General features: G+C 33.1%; 1 protein-coding gene across 1 annotated transcript in view; it reads right to left on the minus strand.

Moving 5' to 3' along the window:
- Positions 1-16,728, minus strand: part of LOC149791415 (cubilin-like) — a 203,259-nt gene that overhangs the window by 174,672 nt on the left and 11,859 nt on the right. The window contains exons 3-5 of the mRNA XM_089969953.1: positions 15,593-15,643; positions 8,425-8,550; positions 7,837-7,896 (exon numbers count right to left, since the gene is read on the minus strand). Coding sequence (XP_089826079.1) covers positions 7,837-7,896; positions 8,425-8,550; positions 15,593-15,643 — 237 coding nt within the window. The remainder of the gene's footprint in view (positions 1-7,836; positions 7,897-8,424; positions 8,551-15,592; positions 15,644-16,728) is intronic.

Consider the following 16,728-nt stretch of genomic DNA (forward strand, 5'->3'; position numbering starts at 1 on the left):
TTCTGTGAAAACAATTGCCCTTTTTCAATCCCTATAACTTTGACCTTGGACCTGTTGAGGCTAAAATCAATTGGTTTCTTCCTTTCCCCAAATGAAAGGTACATACAATGTTTGGTATTGGTAGATGGCAGAGACTAAGTTATTGTATAGAAATGATATAAGAAACAATATGATAATATGCTCTTCCTCATGGAAGGTGAATAAAATATAAGGGCATGCTTCTGCAGGGGTATATATTTATCAAACCATCTCAAAATTTATAAATTCCTTGTTAAAACAAAACTTTCCTAAAATTAGAACAAAACTATATAGGCAAGCATTTTCATTCCCATAAAATACGTCACATGCAAAAGAAGATTCCCTTGTCATTATGCTCTCCATTTATTTAAGTAGAAAATGACAAAATTATTACTGAGTTTTAACATTAAAAAATCTTAACACTGACCTTATTCTAGAGTGTGGACAAACATATAAACATACACTCAGAATAGACAGACATATGCATAGAGATGCAAACAGATACCCAAGTAATCAGTATGTCAACTATATTTGAAATTTCATGCTCATGTATTTGGGATGCCAATTTTTACCCTTGACTGAAGTTGACGAATTGTACGTTGCTCAGGTCTAGGTGTTCCTCCTCCAGAAACCTGTTACACACACAAGATATGCACTTATTTTATTACAATGGGGGATAAACTTACCATCAAGCATCATGGGATACATACGGTTGTGCTTCCTCCACACAAGGATACTAATAAATTCTCTAAAAGTGACCTACGCTGTAAGCAAGGTCACCGTATACTGCAGTATGTTATAGGTAATATTGGGTATAACGGGTACACTGCATAGAGAATCAATACAAAAGTGTATTTAAAGATGACTGCTTTTTAAATATTCAAGTATTTAACTATTAGTTCAAGTGATTCAAGGTCACTAAAAATAAATGTATTGGTGTCCATTTTCTTACTTCAATTTTTGAATTTCTGTCCCAAATAAAACTCATAACATACATAAAGATGGGTTAAAGTACTGTGTCACTTACTGCCCATAAAATAATGGCAAAATGAGTATTCATAAATTCATCAAATTTACACAGGCTGAAGGTCATATATTCTTCTTTTCAAATGCACAAAGAAAAGGGTATGTAGGTGCTCAGTTAATTTTTGCTTAATTTAATGACATAATTATTAAGATCACATCAGTTCTCTGCAGCCGCAGGCCTGCATGGACAAATTATACAGGTCATAAATGTCTATAGATTCCTAAAGGTCTCCTATACTTTTCATTGCCTTCATCACTTTTTTCCAAGAACTGTTATTGCAATTATTAAAACTGCAAATGAATTTGTCTTTTTCATTATATAACAAAGAACTGATTTTGCCACCTTGTTATTTTATATACAATCTCTCACAGCACAACAATATATCTATGAATATTGTGATGACACGATGACATCACAATACACCTATATATATTGTGATGTCACACTGATAACATCATAATACACTTTTGAATATTGTGATGTCATGCTGATGACATTAAAAATGTCATAACTGCACCATTTCAAACTGTACATTAAGCCAAACCAGAAATCCTTATTTAAAACCATGTTGCCATTAGTTATCACAAGCCAAAAAAGCCAAAACTCAAATGATGTGAAAATTTTTGGCAACAACTGAATAAAAGTTAGGCCATTGACTGAGCTTCGTCTCAATATCTGTGTCATTAAATAGAGGCTGTATTAAACTGATGTGGGTCAATGCAGTTTGTTGGGAGTAATGAGCAAAACAAACAAAACAGACTCTGATCTGCCATCACATAATGTGCTGACAAATCAGGACCTATGGTTTTTGCAACTCGATTCAACTTATAATATTGTTAAGTCATTGACTCAAAATACCACCTCTCACTCTGATTCACTAGGACAAATGGAAATTCAATCAAGGTTCTATTCTAGATTATTGAGTGGAGAAAAAAAAGAAGTCAAAAAAAAGTCCACTAGAGACAACATATTCCTCCCAGTCATCTACTTATGTAAAGACTTCTACTAACGGTAGGCTATAGTGTCTCAAATTTAATATTACTATAGTCTAGCAAAGTCACTTTATATACTAATTACACTATAATTCGTTTCCAAGCTAACATACAAAATACTGATCATGGAAAATGCTAAGTGTGAAAAGGAACTTGCATGCAACTTGCCTGACATGCGTACCAAGTTTGGCCAAAATACCTTCAACAGGTGCAGAAAACCATGATTATGAAACAAGAATGTTTAAAGACAGAAATATATCCAGGCAGAAAAACTAAAAAACTGTGATAGCTATAGTCCCAAGTTTTAAGTATAACTGAACAAAAATACAAATAAATTCCTCTTTTTATTTCGTTTAAATATTTTACCTTCCTGGACCAAGAACCACTTCTGAAACCCAGTGGTAATGGTTTCACAGACTTCATACAAATTACAGGCTGTATGCAATTATGTACCAGAGTTACCCTTCTTTACAAATGAAAATGGGATGTAAAATTAATGTTCCAATTTTCAGAAAACAGTTGCCATTTGCAAGAAAGACTATTTTAATGTTATACTGATGGTATTGATCACAGTTTGATGAAAATGAAAATTTTAAAATATTGTTTAATTTACATGAGTCAGAAAAATAATCTGTGCCATCTCTCTTATGAAAAGGAAATGACTGTTGAGAAAGTCTTTATATGAACCATAGTTCTTGTTATCACTAGTGTAGATGGAGGTACACCTTACTAAAATGACAACTCAGTGATGTTATCATGAGCCAAATCATGTACTGTGATGCAACCACTTCTTTAAATTTCATAGTAAAAAATTCACTCATCAAACACTTACTTTTCTTGATGTATCTGATAGCAGGAGTCTGTGATCTTAAAATTGTGCATATTTAATGCTAATGGAATACCCCACAGTACTAATGATATGGAAGGAAGGGAACTGGTTTAGACATGGGTTAACATAAAACAGAAAATATAGAGGCTGTAACTGAAAAAAAGAAAACAGAAGCAATGTTTTATGGACAGAATTTCAGTCCTTTTACAGACTTTACTTTGGAAAACTCGTTACTGAAATTAGCACCTGACTCTTTCTTGCAGAGCTGAAAACACTTGTTTCAAACACATTTTTAAAAAAAAATTGCTGCTACTCAAATGGTTTTCCTTACTCAGAAGCTTGCATCAAGAATAAATCTATACTGATAAAAAATAGGTTTGATCTTGAGCATTCAGAAATTTACAGTTAGGGGCTGTCCATTTAGTATGTATGCATGATGGGGGAGGGGGAAAACCCAAATGCATATACCTGCATATGGGGGCGGTCTACTGATAATGTACATACACACAGGAAACGGGTGGGGTGAAACCTTGATAATAATCTGTCTAATACATAACCTGTTTTACTGGGTTTAGTCGGCGTTTGAATTTTAGCGGACACTAGACAAACTGTTTAAAGTTAGGCAGCTTATTTCTTTGATGCAGCCAGACGTTCAACGTCGGTGGACTATCTGTTTTATTAAACACGTTAATATTATTAAACCTTTATGGTTTCTATGTGGATTAAATATAAGCCATTCTAAAGAATTGGGAAGGGGTGCATCAAGTGTACATACAAAGGTGGGGGGGTGGGTAAAAAAGTATGCATGTGTACAAGGAGGGGGGAGGGGTCAAACTTCGCCAGATTTTTGTGGACGTACTAAATGGATGGCCCCTTATTGAATATTTAATATTTAATAGTTTTACTATGGGCGCCAAATTAGTACCTTCAGTCCTGAAGTAAATATAATTTTCATAAACTTGAGAGATAACTCAAAAAATACTAATATGACAAAATATTAATATGACAAAGCCAAATGTTGGACATAAGCTGTTGTCATTATGCAAATGTCTATAAAGTTTCATGAAATTATCTCAAATAGTTCTGGAGATAACAACAGGAGAAGAATATGGATCGACAGACAGACACAATTTGTAATAATAATGTAGATAAAACTTACAATGCTGACCTGACAGGCATTGTTTTTTAAGGACATAATGTCTAGTCATGATACTTAATTATACAAAGATGCAAGAGTTATTCAATTTTAAAAAAGTGTGATGGGCAGAAAAGAAGAAAGAAGCATACATCCCACAAACTGTATTGCAAGGTACATAATATAAAAGCTTTACAGCTCGTATTCATAAGTTTTCTTAAATGAAAAAAAGACTGTGAAAAAGAATAACTGCATAGAATCACAATGAATGAAAACGAAAGATATACTTTGTAAAAAAAAAAGAATGTCATTTCAATACATTTTAATTTTTAATCATGTAACATGTAATTTTGTATCTGCTTTGATATCTACTTATTTAATGAGACATTAACAGCATTTTTCAATTTTATACAAGTGGTCCTTCAAATAATTTTTTATTCCTTTAATTTTTTAAAGACAAGCACATATAAAATACAGTAGAATTACTGGCAAATAAGAAACAGTAAGATGACTGTATTATTTTTGTTGGTATTTTTGTTTCATTATTAAACCCTAATGATATGCAAATGGGAAAAACAAAGAGGTTGAGCATAATGGCTTGCTGCCTGGACCTTTTGGTGGAATTTTATATATTCATTCAATAAGTATTCATATAACCCTATGATAGTTGTATTACATTTACAATATTTTCCTTGTCATCAATCACCTAAAAAAACCCACATTATTAAGATCATTATTAAGTTAGTATTTATTACACAAGTCAAGTTGCAATTACCACAACCGCCCCGGTGGCCTAGTGGTTAGAGCGTCCGCCTTGGATGCAGGAGGTCATGGGTTTGATCTCCAGCCAAGTCATACCAAAGACTTATAAAAAGGGTACATACAGCTGCCTCGCTTGGCGCTCGACATTAAGAGTTAGTGTTAGGACTGGTTGGCCTGGTGTCAGGATAATGTGACTGGGTAGGACATCGTACTACGTGTCTGCGGCATGATGCCCTCGTGCCAGACATCGTGCCAGACGTCACTATAAACTGCCACAATGCAGATATCGTAGCGATATGAGTGAATAGTTGTTAAGCTACATTAAAAATACAAATCACACACACACACAATTACCAAAATTTAAGCAGCACTTTATTTACAAAAAAAAAACAGACTAATATTTAGTAAAAAAGTTTTGAAGAATGACATATTTCATCTGTTCTAGTATGGCAAATTATCAAGTACAAAAAAGTAGGACACTATATCCTACATTTTCTCACAGCAAGTATTACCATCCAAGAATCAACAAATCCATAAAATTTCAAAACTTGCTGTAAAAGAGTGTTAAAGAACTGAGGTAAATTCAGAAACAAAATGTTGACACCAATGCCATGAATAACAACAGCAAGAACAACAGTTAGATTAATGCTTGCCTATGCTTGACAGGTGAAACAGAAACTAAATGCAATTATAATATATTTGTCCAAATTGTTGTGTCATATTTTTCATCTGTAATTATAAAATGTTTTAAATTAATATTTAACTTTTAAAATTATTTTGCCATTCATTTTGAATATCTCTAAGAAATTGGTCTTTGCAAGTATTATCTACCAATCATATGTTTTGAAAGCCAGCAAGGAAGAGATCTGACAAAGGAATTCTAATTAAATTCATGCATACCCCATACATAAAGTGTTCAGTTTAATGTAAAAAGCAATAGGTTTTTAATAAAGGTCATACACTTTTGCTAGACCAGAGTGTATGCAGTGTTCAAAGTTTTCAAGAAGTATAAAGCTAAAATTAAACATAGATCAAAATTTACTTTTATGAGCAAGGAGCCCTGTACCTTGAGCCATGTGTTGTTTAAGTGTATTCCCAGTTATTGTGTTTACAGTGTTATGAGTATACCATGTCAGACTGAAAACACAACATATACTTCATCATGTAAAAAAACACAACCAGGTATAATCATTAATAGAAACCATTATTAATGAAATTTTTTGCATTCAACCCCATTAATAGAATATAGTTTACCAGTGTTAAAATTTTCATAATCATTAATACAGATATTCAAACCAATACTGAAACACAGATGGGAATGTTAACTAGTAAATACTTGCATGCTGAAAAGAATTTTGACACTGCACTGTTATGTTCAACTTCAATCTTCTATTTTTGAGCATTCCAAAGATGATGTTGCTCAATCATATATTCATATATATTCCGTACATTAATATTCTAAGTCTACTGTTCATATTGCATTATTTTAATTTTCACAGACAAGGCATATTTATAACATCTACGCAACACTTACTATGCCATATATTCTGATACAGAAATCATACTGTACAGTCCTGGAATTGTGTCCTCACGAAAAAGGGGCAGAACAAACAAAAAAATTTTATGATCTGAATAAAAGTTGTAAAGAATTTTCTTCCAGTTCTTTCTTTAACACATTAACCCCTGGAGGTTTTTTGTCATTTTGGCCTGAAAATCAAGTAGGAAACACATTCTGAAAGCTATTTCTGAACAGATCCAAAAACACCAAATCCCAGGTGATCTTTCAATAACATACTGCCTAGTTGTGTTAGAAACATCATTTTTCACTGGCTATTTGACTCGCGCATGTGCAGAAGGATAAAAGTTGGAGTTCTTTTTTTTCTTCTTTTTTTTGCTAAACAGAGCCATTATTTTTGTATCGAGACCACTCTTTATACCAAATGTCCATCTTATCCTACTTTTTGCAAAGGTTCATCTGTCTGTTTGCAGTTCATACCAGTTTGCGTTAGATCTGAGACCAAAGATTCTAAAATCTGCACACAAATCAGATTCCAACCACAGGTGAATTTTGGGTAGAAAAAAATCGGGTCCAAAAAATGATTTTTTTAAATCTGTATTTTGTAGTACAACTAGATATTCCAGATTATTTGGTATCATTTTAGAGCTACATCTGTCTATCTTTCTATAATACCACCCACTTTAGTGTCTCATGCATGATGGTACATGCTACAGAGCTCGGCAGTAGGCTACTACCTCCTGCCACGTTAACTTGTCGCTAGGGATTAATGTGTTAAAACCATTACCTTAAATTTCATCTAAAGGCATTTAGTTCACAACTTCTTCGCCTATCATTTTTTTATACATTAGCAGTATATTAATGATTCAATTAAAACTATCATTTTTGTGGTACATTAGCAGTACATTAATGATTCAAATGAAACTATCATTTTTGTGGTACATTAGCAGTACATTAATGATTCAACTGAAACTATCATTTTTGTGGTACTAATATTTGCAGTACATTAATGATTCAAATGAAACTATCATTTTTGTGGTACATTAGCAATACATTGATGATTCAAGTGAAACTATCATTTTTGTGGTACATTAGCAGTACATTGATGATTCAAGTGAAACTATCATTTTTGTGGTACTAATATCTGCAACTAATGCCTCCTTCATAGTCTGTGCATATTTTCAATCATACACTTGTTATCTGAATCAAAATTCAACACAGTTTTCTGAGTCAACAGTCTTCCTCATTTATAAAATATCCATTACTGGGCTGGAAAAATTATATGAAAGCTCCAAAGTAAAAAAAATTCCCAAGCAAATACAAGTAAGCCTCATGTAGGTTGCGTCGACTTATTTTTTATATTAAATGACAACAGAAAAAGTTTAGATGTTTTGACCCCTTTTTTCATTCGATATTCTCGGTTCATAATTTTGTGTGTTTTTCCAGCCCTGTAAAGTTCTCTTCTGGAATAATGATAGAGTAGTCCTTCCAGATTAGTGTGGGTTAATCTCCTCTTGGATTACCAAAGGAATGACCTTTGACATGTGTTAATCTTACCCTTGACGTTAATGACTGGATAGCTGTATTACTACCACTCTGACTCTCAAGTGTAGTCACCTGATACACAATATTAATTTGACAGAATTTTCTTAATTGAACATATATTATTCTTTTCATTAGTTTCTAATATATATATATATATATATATATATATATATATATATATATATATATATATATATATATATATATATATATAATTCAATAACAAACAAAAAGCATATGCATTAAATAAATCACAATTTACAGTGTATGTATAGCCAATTGACTTTATGAACCCTAAAAATGTGTCTATTTATTTCTAATTGTTATAGAAATACTCATCATAATTGGTATAATTAAAATAAAATGCATTTATATTAATTTCTGCATGGATATGGTAAGGGAGAACTGAACTAAGGACAAAAAAAATCACTGATACAGTCAGAAGATAAACTATGCAATTCAACTTATATGACGCAGAAGGTCTGCAAAAAAAAAAGCACAAGATCTGATCCCCATTTGTATAAGATAACAAAATTTCATCATCAAATTAATTTTTTCCCCAACATTTTAGAAACTGAGTTGTGGTTCATTGATACCTACCCTGGATTCCACCCGAGTGATCCTGGAAGTAAGATCATTCAACAAGCTTTGCACTTGTCCTGTAGGCTGTAGATTTGCTAGACCTGCCTCCACTTGCCGCAAACGATTCTCAATATTGGGAGGAATCTGAAAAAAATAATGAATTTAATCAGTATTGCACCTTAAGGGACATTCTCTCACCCCAATCTGTCCGAGTGCCCCTAAACCCCTTAATACCTCAATCTGCCAATGTGCCCTAAACCCATTAATACCAAAATCTGCCAATGTGCCCTAAACCCCTTAATACCCCAATCTGCCAGTGCACCCTAAACCCTTTAATACCCCAATCTGCCAATGTGCCCTAAACCCCTTAATACTCCAATCTGCCAATGTGCTCTAAACCCCTTTACCCCATTCCTAACCTTAACAAGTATCCTCAATACCAAAATCTGCCAATGTGCCCTAAACCCCTTAATACCCCAATCTGCCAGTGCACCCTAAACCCTTTAATACCCCAATCTGCCAATGTGCCCTAAACCCCTTAATACTCCAATGTGCCAGTGTGCCCTAAACCCCTTAATACTCCAATGTTCCAATGTGCCATAAACCCTAATACTCCAATCTGTCAGTGTGCCCTAAACCCCTTAATACCCCATTCCTAACCTTAACAAGTATCCCGATTCAATATCTCTTAGCATTAGTGTTAAATATAAATAAGTTTTACTAATTTACCTAATTGCTGTCAGTCTAGAACATGCTGCAAAGGAAACAACTTCATTTTTTTTGACACAGGCATGCGTATGTGTGTGATTTGGATTTTTAACGTAGCGTTAACAATTTTTCAGTCATACCACTATGATGTCTGCAGTATGGCAGTTTATAATGATGTCTAGCAATGGGGCATCATGCCACAGACATGTCCCACCCAGTCACATTATCCTGACACCAGGCCGACCAGTCCTAACACCAACCTCTTAATGCTGAATGCCAAGCGAGGCACCTGTTAGTACCATTAACAAAAGTCTTTGGTATGACTCGGCCTGGGTTCGAACCCACAACCTCCTGCATCTAAGGTGGAGAGTCTAACCTCTTAGGCCACCTGAGCGGTCTTTTACACAGGTACCCAATGTAAGATTGATACTAAAATTGACAAATGTTATGCTGCAGACTTTCACCCCATGCCCTTGACTTCTTCATGATGTTTCCATTTTCAAAGACATTTTTTTATTCTGATGGAGAGAGTTTACTATGCAACAAGCTACCATTCATCTTTATAAATCAGACTGTTCAGAAGCTGAGAGATAAAGCAGTCAAATATTGTTATATTTTTTACATGTCAAACAATGTAACATTTGTCCCCGGTAACCAGTATTTTGAAAATGAAGCTTTCGTTATTTACGTTATATGCTAACATGGCATGCCTGCAGATATTTCTATAAAGAGGTAATTGCTTTTCTCAGAAAAAATGTTAGCAGCTTACATCTGAAATGATTATTTTACATGTCTCAGCTGATATCCAACAATTTGTACAGCGTGCATACTGTTCTAAACATTAATGCAGATAATGTCAAGACAACAGCTGATTGGTTGAAATCAAATTCTAGTAATGGACTAGAAATGTTCTAGTTCTTTTGGTTAATCAGCAATCTTCCTTTAAATGTGCACCTCTCTGGATTACAGTTTGACCAAAATTTGTAAAATGTGAGATCGTTGGAATTCTTCTTTCAAATGCAAGTTACTAACATTTTCTTTCAAAATACTTACCGGTACATGTATATCAATATCTACTGGTGTCTTTAGAACTCAAAGTACTAATTCAGCTCTTATAGAAAACCTATGAAGACACCTTATTTGATATTATAAATTCAATAACTTTTAATTTCTTAATGTTCATGATCAAACCTGGATTTATCATTACATACAGACATATCCTTGATGCAAGCTTCTGTGTCAAAAACCATATGAGCTACAGCAATTTTTTTTATGTACATATGTTAGAAACAAGTGTTTTCAATTATGCACCTAAAGAATCAATTGCTGATTTAAGTTATAAGTTTTCTAAAGTCAAGTCTGTAAAAGAACTAAAATTCCATCAATAAAATGTTGCTTCAATTTTTTTTCTTCAGCTACACATAGGATAAGCTCTCAGAAGATTCCTTTACTTAAATTTTATTCTCATTATCAACCTATCAATGCCAGTCAAAACTCATATATACTGTTTTGTGTTCACGCATTTCTCAACTGATTTCCATTCTTCATTATCATTAATACAACATATAATGAATACAGTGAGTCCTTTATTTTGGCATGACAATGTATTAATAAAGCTACACAGTTTTAAAATAAAGGTGATCTGGGGCATGAGTGAGAATGTGTTACCCAATTAAACCATAACATTCACAGTCTCTTAACTTCTCACAAATGAAACTCATAAATATTTCAGACAGCTTATTGAAAAGGAAAATGAAGAGATCTAGATTACTGAAAGATTTCAATGTAAACACGAATACCACCAAGAAATTATGGGCTATGTATACAACAGCAATTTCTCATGTTACAAACCCAGAGGCCTCTTATTATATATTTGTCTAAGTAGTCATGTATTAGAACATATTTCTAAAGTTTTAGTATCAATCTTTCATGTAGTTCTTTAGTACAAGCATAAGCAGTGTAGTCGAAATGTGTACTAATTGTGGAGAATAATGAAGACAGGGGTGAACAACTCTTCCATCTAACTTTTCCCAGGCCATGAGATGTCTACATTTTTCAATGAGTACAATGAGTGGTATATCATTGATACAGCATACATACTATACATATATTTTATTTATATCACATACAAATACATATATTTGCCCTTTGAAGGGAGTTCAGATTTACTAAAGGCAGCTGTGTATTGACTGAGTGAATGAACTCCTCACATTGCTACCAAGTGTGTCCGCTACAAAATGTAGTTCTATTCCTTTTGTGGCTATTCACAATCACCTTTGCATATTGATAAGTTGATTGTTTTCTTTTTTGAGTTTCTATTTTTCTTCACATTGATTAAGTCAATATAATACAAACTTACGGAAGAAAGTAGAGCACTATGAACACATGGTTAGCTAACGCCATTCACATGAACACTCAGCCATTCACGTATTGTCACAAAGAAATTAATGTGGAATAGCAACTAAGTGAAATGACGAACCGACAAGAGGTAATTAAAATAATTTAATATATGTACAGCTGATCTCAGTCATTATTCTGCTTTAATAGCATTACTTCTGAGCATAAAACTCTCTCTTTTTCTCTCTCTCTTAATTAATAATTTTTTAGAACATTATAATAGGTTTAAGAAACAACAATAACAACAACAACAAAACATTAAATACATCGTAGTATGTGTACCATGTAACCTAGAAATTTACTGTATAATGTCGGCAGAGTTTGCAACTTTGCGTCATTGATTATATAAACACTACAGATAACTCCCAAGAAAATGCACACATACCGTTACCATGAACTTTATTCTTGTACGTTACTTGGTGTAAGTTCAATTTCAAGGTTTTCATACACCACAACATTTTTTTTCTCTCTCACTCCAGAATTCTGCTTAGTTTTTTTTCCATTATGCATGAGAATGGAGGGGGGAACAGAAAGCAGAAAGGACTGTGATGAAATTGTGTACCATATTCAATTCAGTTAAAAAACAACAATTATTAACAGTTTTTATCATTATTTTCATAATGTGTGCAAATTCATCATTGATCTTGAATCAATAGCACACTGTTGCGAGAATGTTTTTATATCCGTATTATTGCGCCATTGGCAGATCACAATTTGATATAACAATAGTATTGGTATATTAATCTGCTTTAATAACACTTTAAATACAATGTTACTTTTAATGTATGTGGTATATACATTTATGTATATATATATATGTATGTATGTATGTATGTATGTATGTATGTATGTATGGTAGGTCCAATATTTATTAAATTGTTAATGAATAAACTTTACATATTTGTTACCGAATAAAATTTATATATTTAACAGAGAACTATAGCTAAATATATTCCTTCTTTGAAGTCACCTGTATTTTAATTAGTTTGTTTATTGTGAGATATAAAAAAAATTGAATGTTAGAGTGCACTTAAGCTGAGAAGTTTAGCCAATATGTGACCAGGTTACAAGGTAAACTGCATCATGGACACAATGACAAATAGATATTCATGTAGACAAAGTGATCAATTGAATTATAGCCACAAAAATGAAAATGTAATTGTAAAATCTTAACATAGATGATGAAGCTGAGCTGGCAGGTGCTTTGTCCTCTGAATCCTACATCTGTGTTATAGTTTGCCCATGTAAGAAACTGAGCTGGCAGTTGCTTTGTACTCTGAATCCTACATCTGTGTTATAGTTTGCCCATGTAAGAAACTGAGCTGGCAGGGGCTTTGTACTCTGAATCCTACATCTTTGTTATAGTTTGCCCATGTAAGAAACAGCCTTGCATCCAGGATTTAGCAAAACAGGAAAACAGCAAAACAATCCATGCAAAGAAGTTCGTAATCTGTCTCCATGCATATTGATTAATACAAATTGAAACTATACACATGGTAGTTTCACACAAAGATTTCATAGAAACTGCAACTGTAAAACCCCTCTAATGGAACGCTTCATGGAAACTGCAATTGTAGAACCCCTCGAGTGGAAAACTTCATGGAAACTGCAATGATAGAACCTCTCTAGTGGAAAACTTCATGGAAACTGAAATTGTAGAACCCCTCTAGAAGAAAGCTACATGGAAACTGCAATTATAGAACCCCTCTAGTGGAAAGCTTCATGGAAACTGAAATTCTAGAACCCCTCCAGTAGAAAGCTACATGGAAACTGCAATTGTAGAACCCCTCTAGTGGAAAGCTTCATGGAAACTGAAATTCTAGAATCCCTCCAGTGGAAAGCTACATGGAAACTGCAATTGTAGAACCTCTCTAGTGGAAAGCTACGGTGCACTTGAGCAAAACTGATGCAGTATTACTTTAACTTTTCATGAAACAAAATAATAATCACCAATTTCAACAATTATTCTACTGAACACATTTTGGGTGGGGGACCAGATTTGTGCAGATATAACTGTTATGTTTAGGACTAGCACTCATTTTCTCCCACATGTATATTTTTGTGCGAAAAAGTTAGAACAATGCATAAATTGCATCCTGGGTGAACCAGTGGGAAAGTACATGGAATCCAATCTATGCCACATGTATCACTGACTATACAACAATGTCACTATGCGTATGACATCATAAACGTCGGCACTAACATTACTTAATACCGAAACATCTCACAAATGGGAGAAGTGGAGCAGAACTTTGCTTTCAACCACCAAACTATGGCCTATTTTACTGCCTGGGGTGAAGATAAAGTCACTGTATTCGTACCCAAAATCAAGGGAGCGAATTCAACATATACTCCTGTGCCATGGTTGATAAGGTATTTCATGTTCAGCTAGTTCAAATATGTATACATAACAAAAAAGTGTCTGAAACACAAACTGCTTCCGTAAACAATGAAGGTGAAAAACCAAAGAAATCTGACGATGTGTTGAGTCAGAATGACTTTAACTGGTATACCATATGTACTCACTTATAAGACAAATGAAATTGCAAACACCCAAATCTGCTGTCACATAATTCACCGGCAGATCTGAGTCTATGCAGTTTGTTAGGAATAATCAGTAGAACAAACAACATAGACCCTGATCTGCATGTGAATTATGATATGACTGATCAAGAGCTTTCTTGTTTGCAGTTTGTCTTGACTTATAAGCAAGTATATATGGTACATTCAGAATGGCAAAGGATATTAGGACATTGATCGCTGTATAAAAGTGCTGGTAAAAGAAAACTATGTACACATATGTGGATAATGGACATTTGCTAAGACACAAAAATCATGGTCAGCATTCTCAACATTATTATTGTTTTGATGATTTTATCAGTATTAACATTTTGATCAATTATTTCATTTATATTTATGTTGAACGTGTTTACAAACTGAAAAACAATTTTTAAAAACACATTCATTAATGTCATTAATAAAAATGTGATTGATAAATTAGTAAATTATCATAATGCACTTGTGATTATTTGATTCATGAAATACCTGCAATACACCCATCAACATTTTCCACAGCTTCTTTCTTTCTTTGTGCTTTCATTCAGTCTTTAATGACATAAATATAAAGATTTATTGAAAATCTGACACAAACACGTTAATGTAATAGACAGTTAAATAAACAAGCACACACACACACACACACACACAAACACACACATGCTCAAAGTTCAAATATAAATATGTACTGAGATTTCATAAAGCCCATCATGCATCTTTCCTCCATCTGTATTTTAAACCCACAATATCTACATATCTATCCCATCATGCATCTTTCCTCCATCTGTATTTTAAACCCATAATATCTACATATCTATCCCATCATGCATCTTTCCTCCATCTGTATTTTATACCCACAATATCTACATATCTATCCCATCATGCATCTTTCCTGCATCTGTATTTTAAACCCAAAATATCCACATATATATCCCATCATGCATCTTTCCTCCATCTGTATTTTAAACCCACAATATCTACATATCTATCCCATCATGCATCTTTCCTCCATCTGTATTTTAAACCCACAATATCTACATATCTATCCCATCATGCATTTTAAACCCACAATATCCACATATCTATCCCATCATGCATCGTACTCCATCTGTATTTTAAACCCACAATATCTACATATCTATCCCATCATGCATCTTTTCTCCATCTGTATTTTAAACCCATGATATCTAAATATCTATCCCATCATGCATCTTTCCTCCATCTTATTTTAAACCCATGATATCTACATATCTATCCCATCATGCATCTTTCCTCCATCTTATTTTAAACCTATGATATCTACATATCTATCCCATCATGCATCTTTCCTCCATCTTATTTTAAACCCATGATATCTACATATCTATCCCTAAGAGTACACAGTATCAAGACAAATTTATTCATCAACGACTAACAAAATGCTGCAGATATCAATGGCACCAGAGCTATAAGAATAATAAGTACAGTCTCTGATTAAAAAAAAAAAGTCAAGACATGAGAAGGATTTAAAACTTTTCAAACTTACCACTGTTGGAGCTGTCTGCAGCTGAATAATAGCATCTCTGTTGGCTCTTACCTGAAGGCAAACAAACACAGATGTGAAACATTACTAGCAAACTTAAATAAATAAATACAATAAATGGAAAACTTACAATGCTTAGTAATAGCATTTGGAGAGAGGGATAAAACACTGAAGGTTAACAATATAATCACATACTGTAAAAATATGTGTGTGTGTGTGTGTGTGTGATGTCAAATTTTAGCAAATAACTAGTGGATTGCATATATTTTAGCATGTACTTATTTCTGAACTTAGAAAAATCACACAACACCATATAGCACACACAAAAACAGTTTTGTGATCACTATAGTACAATTGAACACAAACATATTGTCAAAAGATAAATAGAACACTACTGTATACAACTTTTCATCACAAAAGTATTGCATGCACAAGATTTTAATGAAAATCAATGTGTTCATTCAATTTACTAAAGATCTGATACTGCTCGCTAAAAAATAAACCACCAAATTAAAAATAATAATAAATATGATAAACTACCTTCAATACAAATGCCCCTACAAAAAATGCCCCAAATCTAGAAGGTCAGCAAAACATATGGATGCTCAGACATACAGACAGAGAAACAAAGGCTAACACTACATGACTATATCCCAGCCACATTCAATGCAAATTTTATTGGGACAGAAACATAAAGTTAGTAAGAAAACCTTATCAGATGACTGTAAATGGGAAAGAAATATGCTTACTAATCAGCAGAAAATAATGTATAGATTATTGATCATAGAAAACTTTACACTTTTCAGTGTTATCTGGATTAGGTTTAACTGAACCACTGTTATGATTCTACTGGTTCATCTATATAAAATAATGTATAGATTATTCATCATAGAAAGCTTTACACTTTTCAGTGTTATCTGGATTAGGTTTAACTGAACCACTGTTATGACTCAACTGGTTCATCTATATAAAAAAAATCAGTGATTATTTTCCCCATTGATTAACTGATATCAGGACACCAGATGCACAATCACACACACACACACACACACACAGATGTACATATATATATATATATATATATATATATATATATATATATATATATATATATATATATATATATATATATATATATA

This window comes from Sinohyriopsis cumingii, chromosome 9, assembly GCF_028554795.1.
Source record: "Sinohyriopsis cumingii isolate HCF-2022 chromosome 9, ASM2855479v2, whole genome shotgun sequence".
NCBI classification, from domain to species: domain Eukaryota; kingdom Metazoa; phylum Mollusca; class Bivalvia; order Unionida; family Unionidae; genus Sinohyriopsis; species Sinohyriopsis cumingii.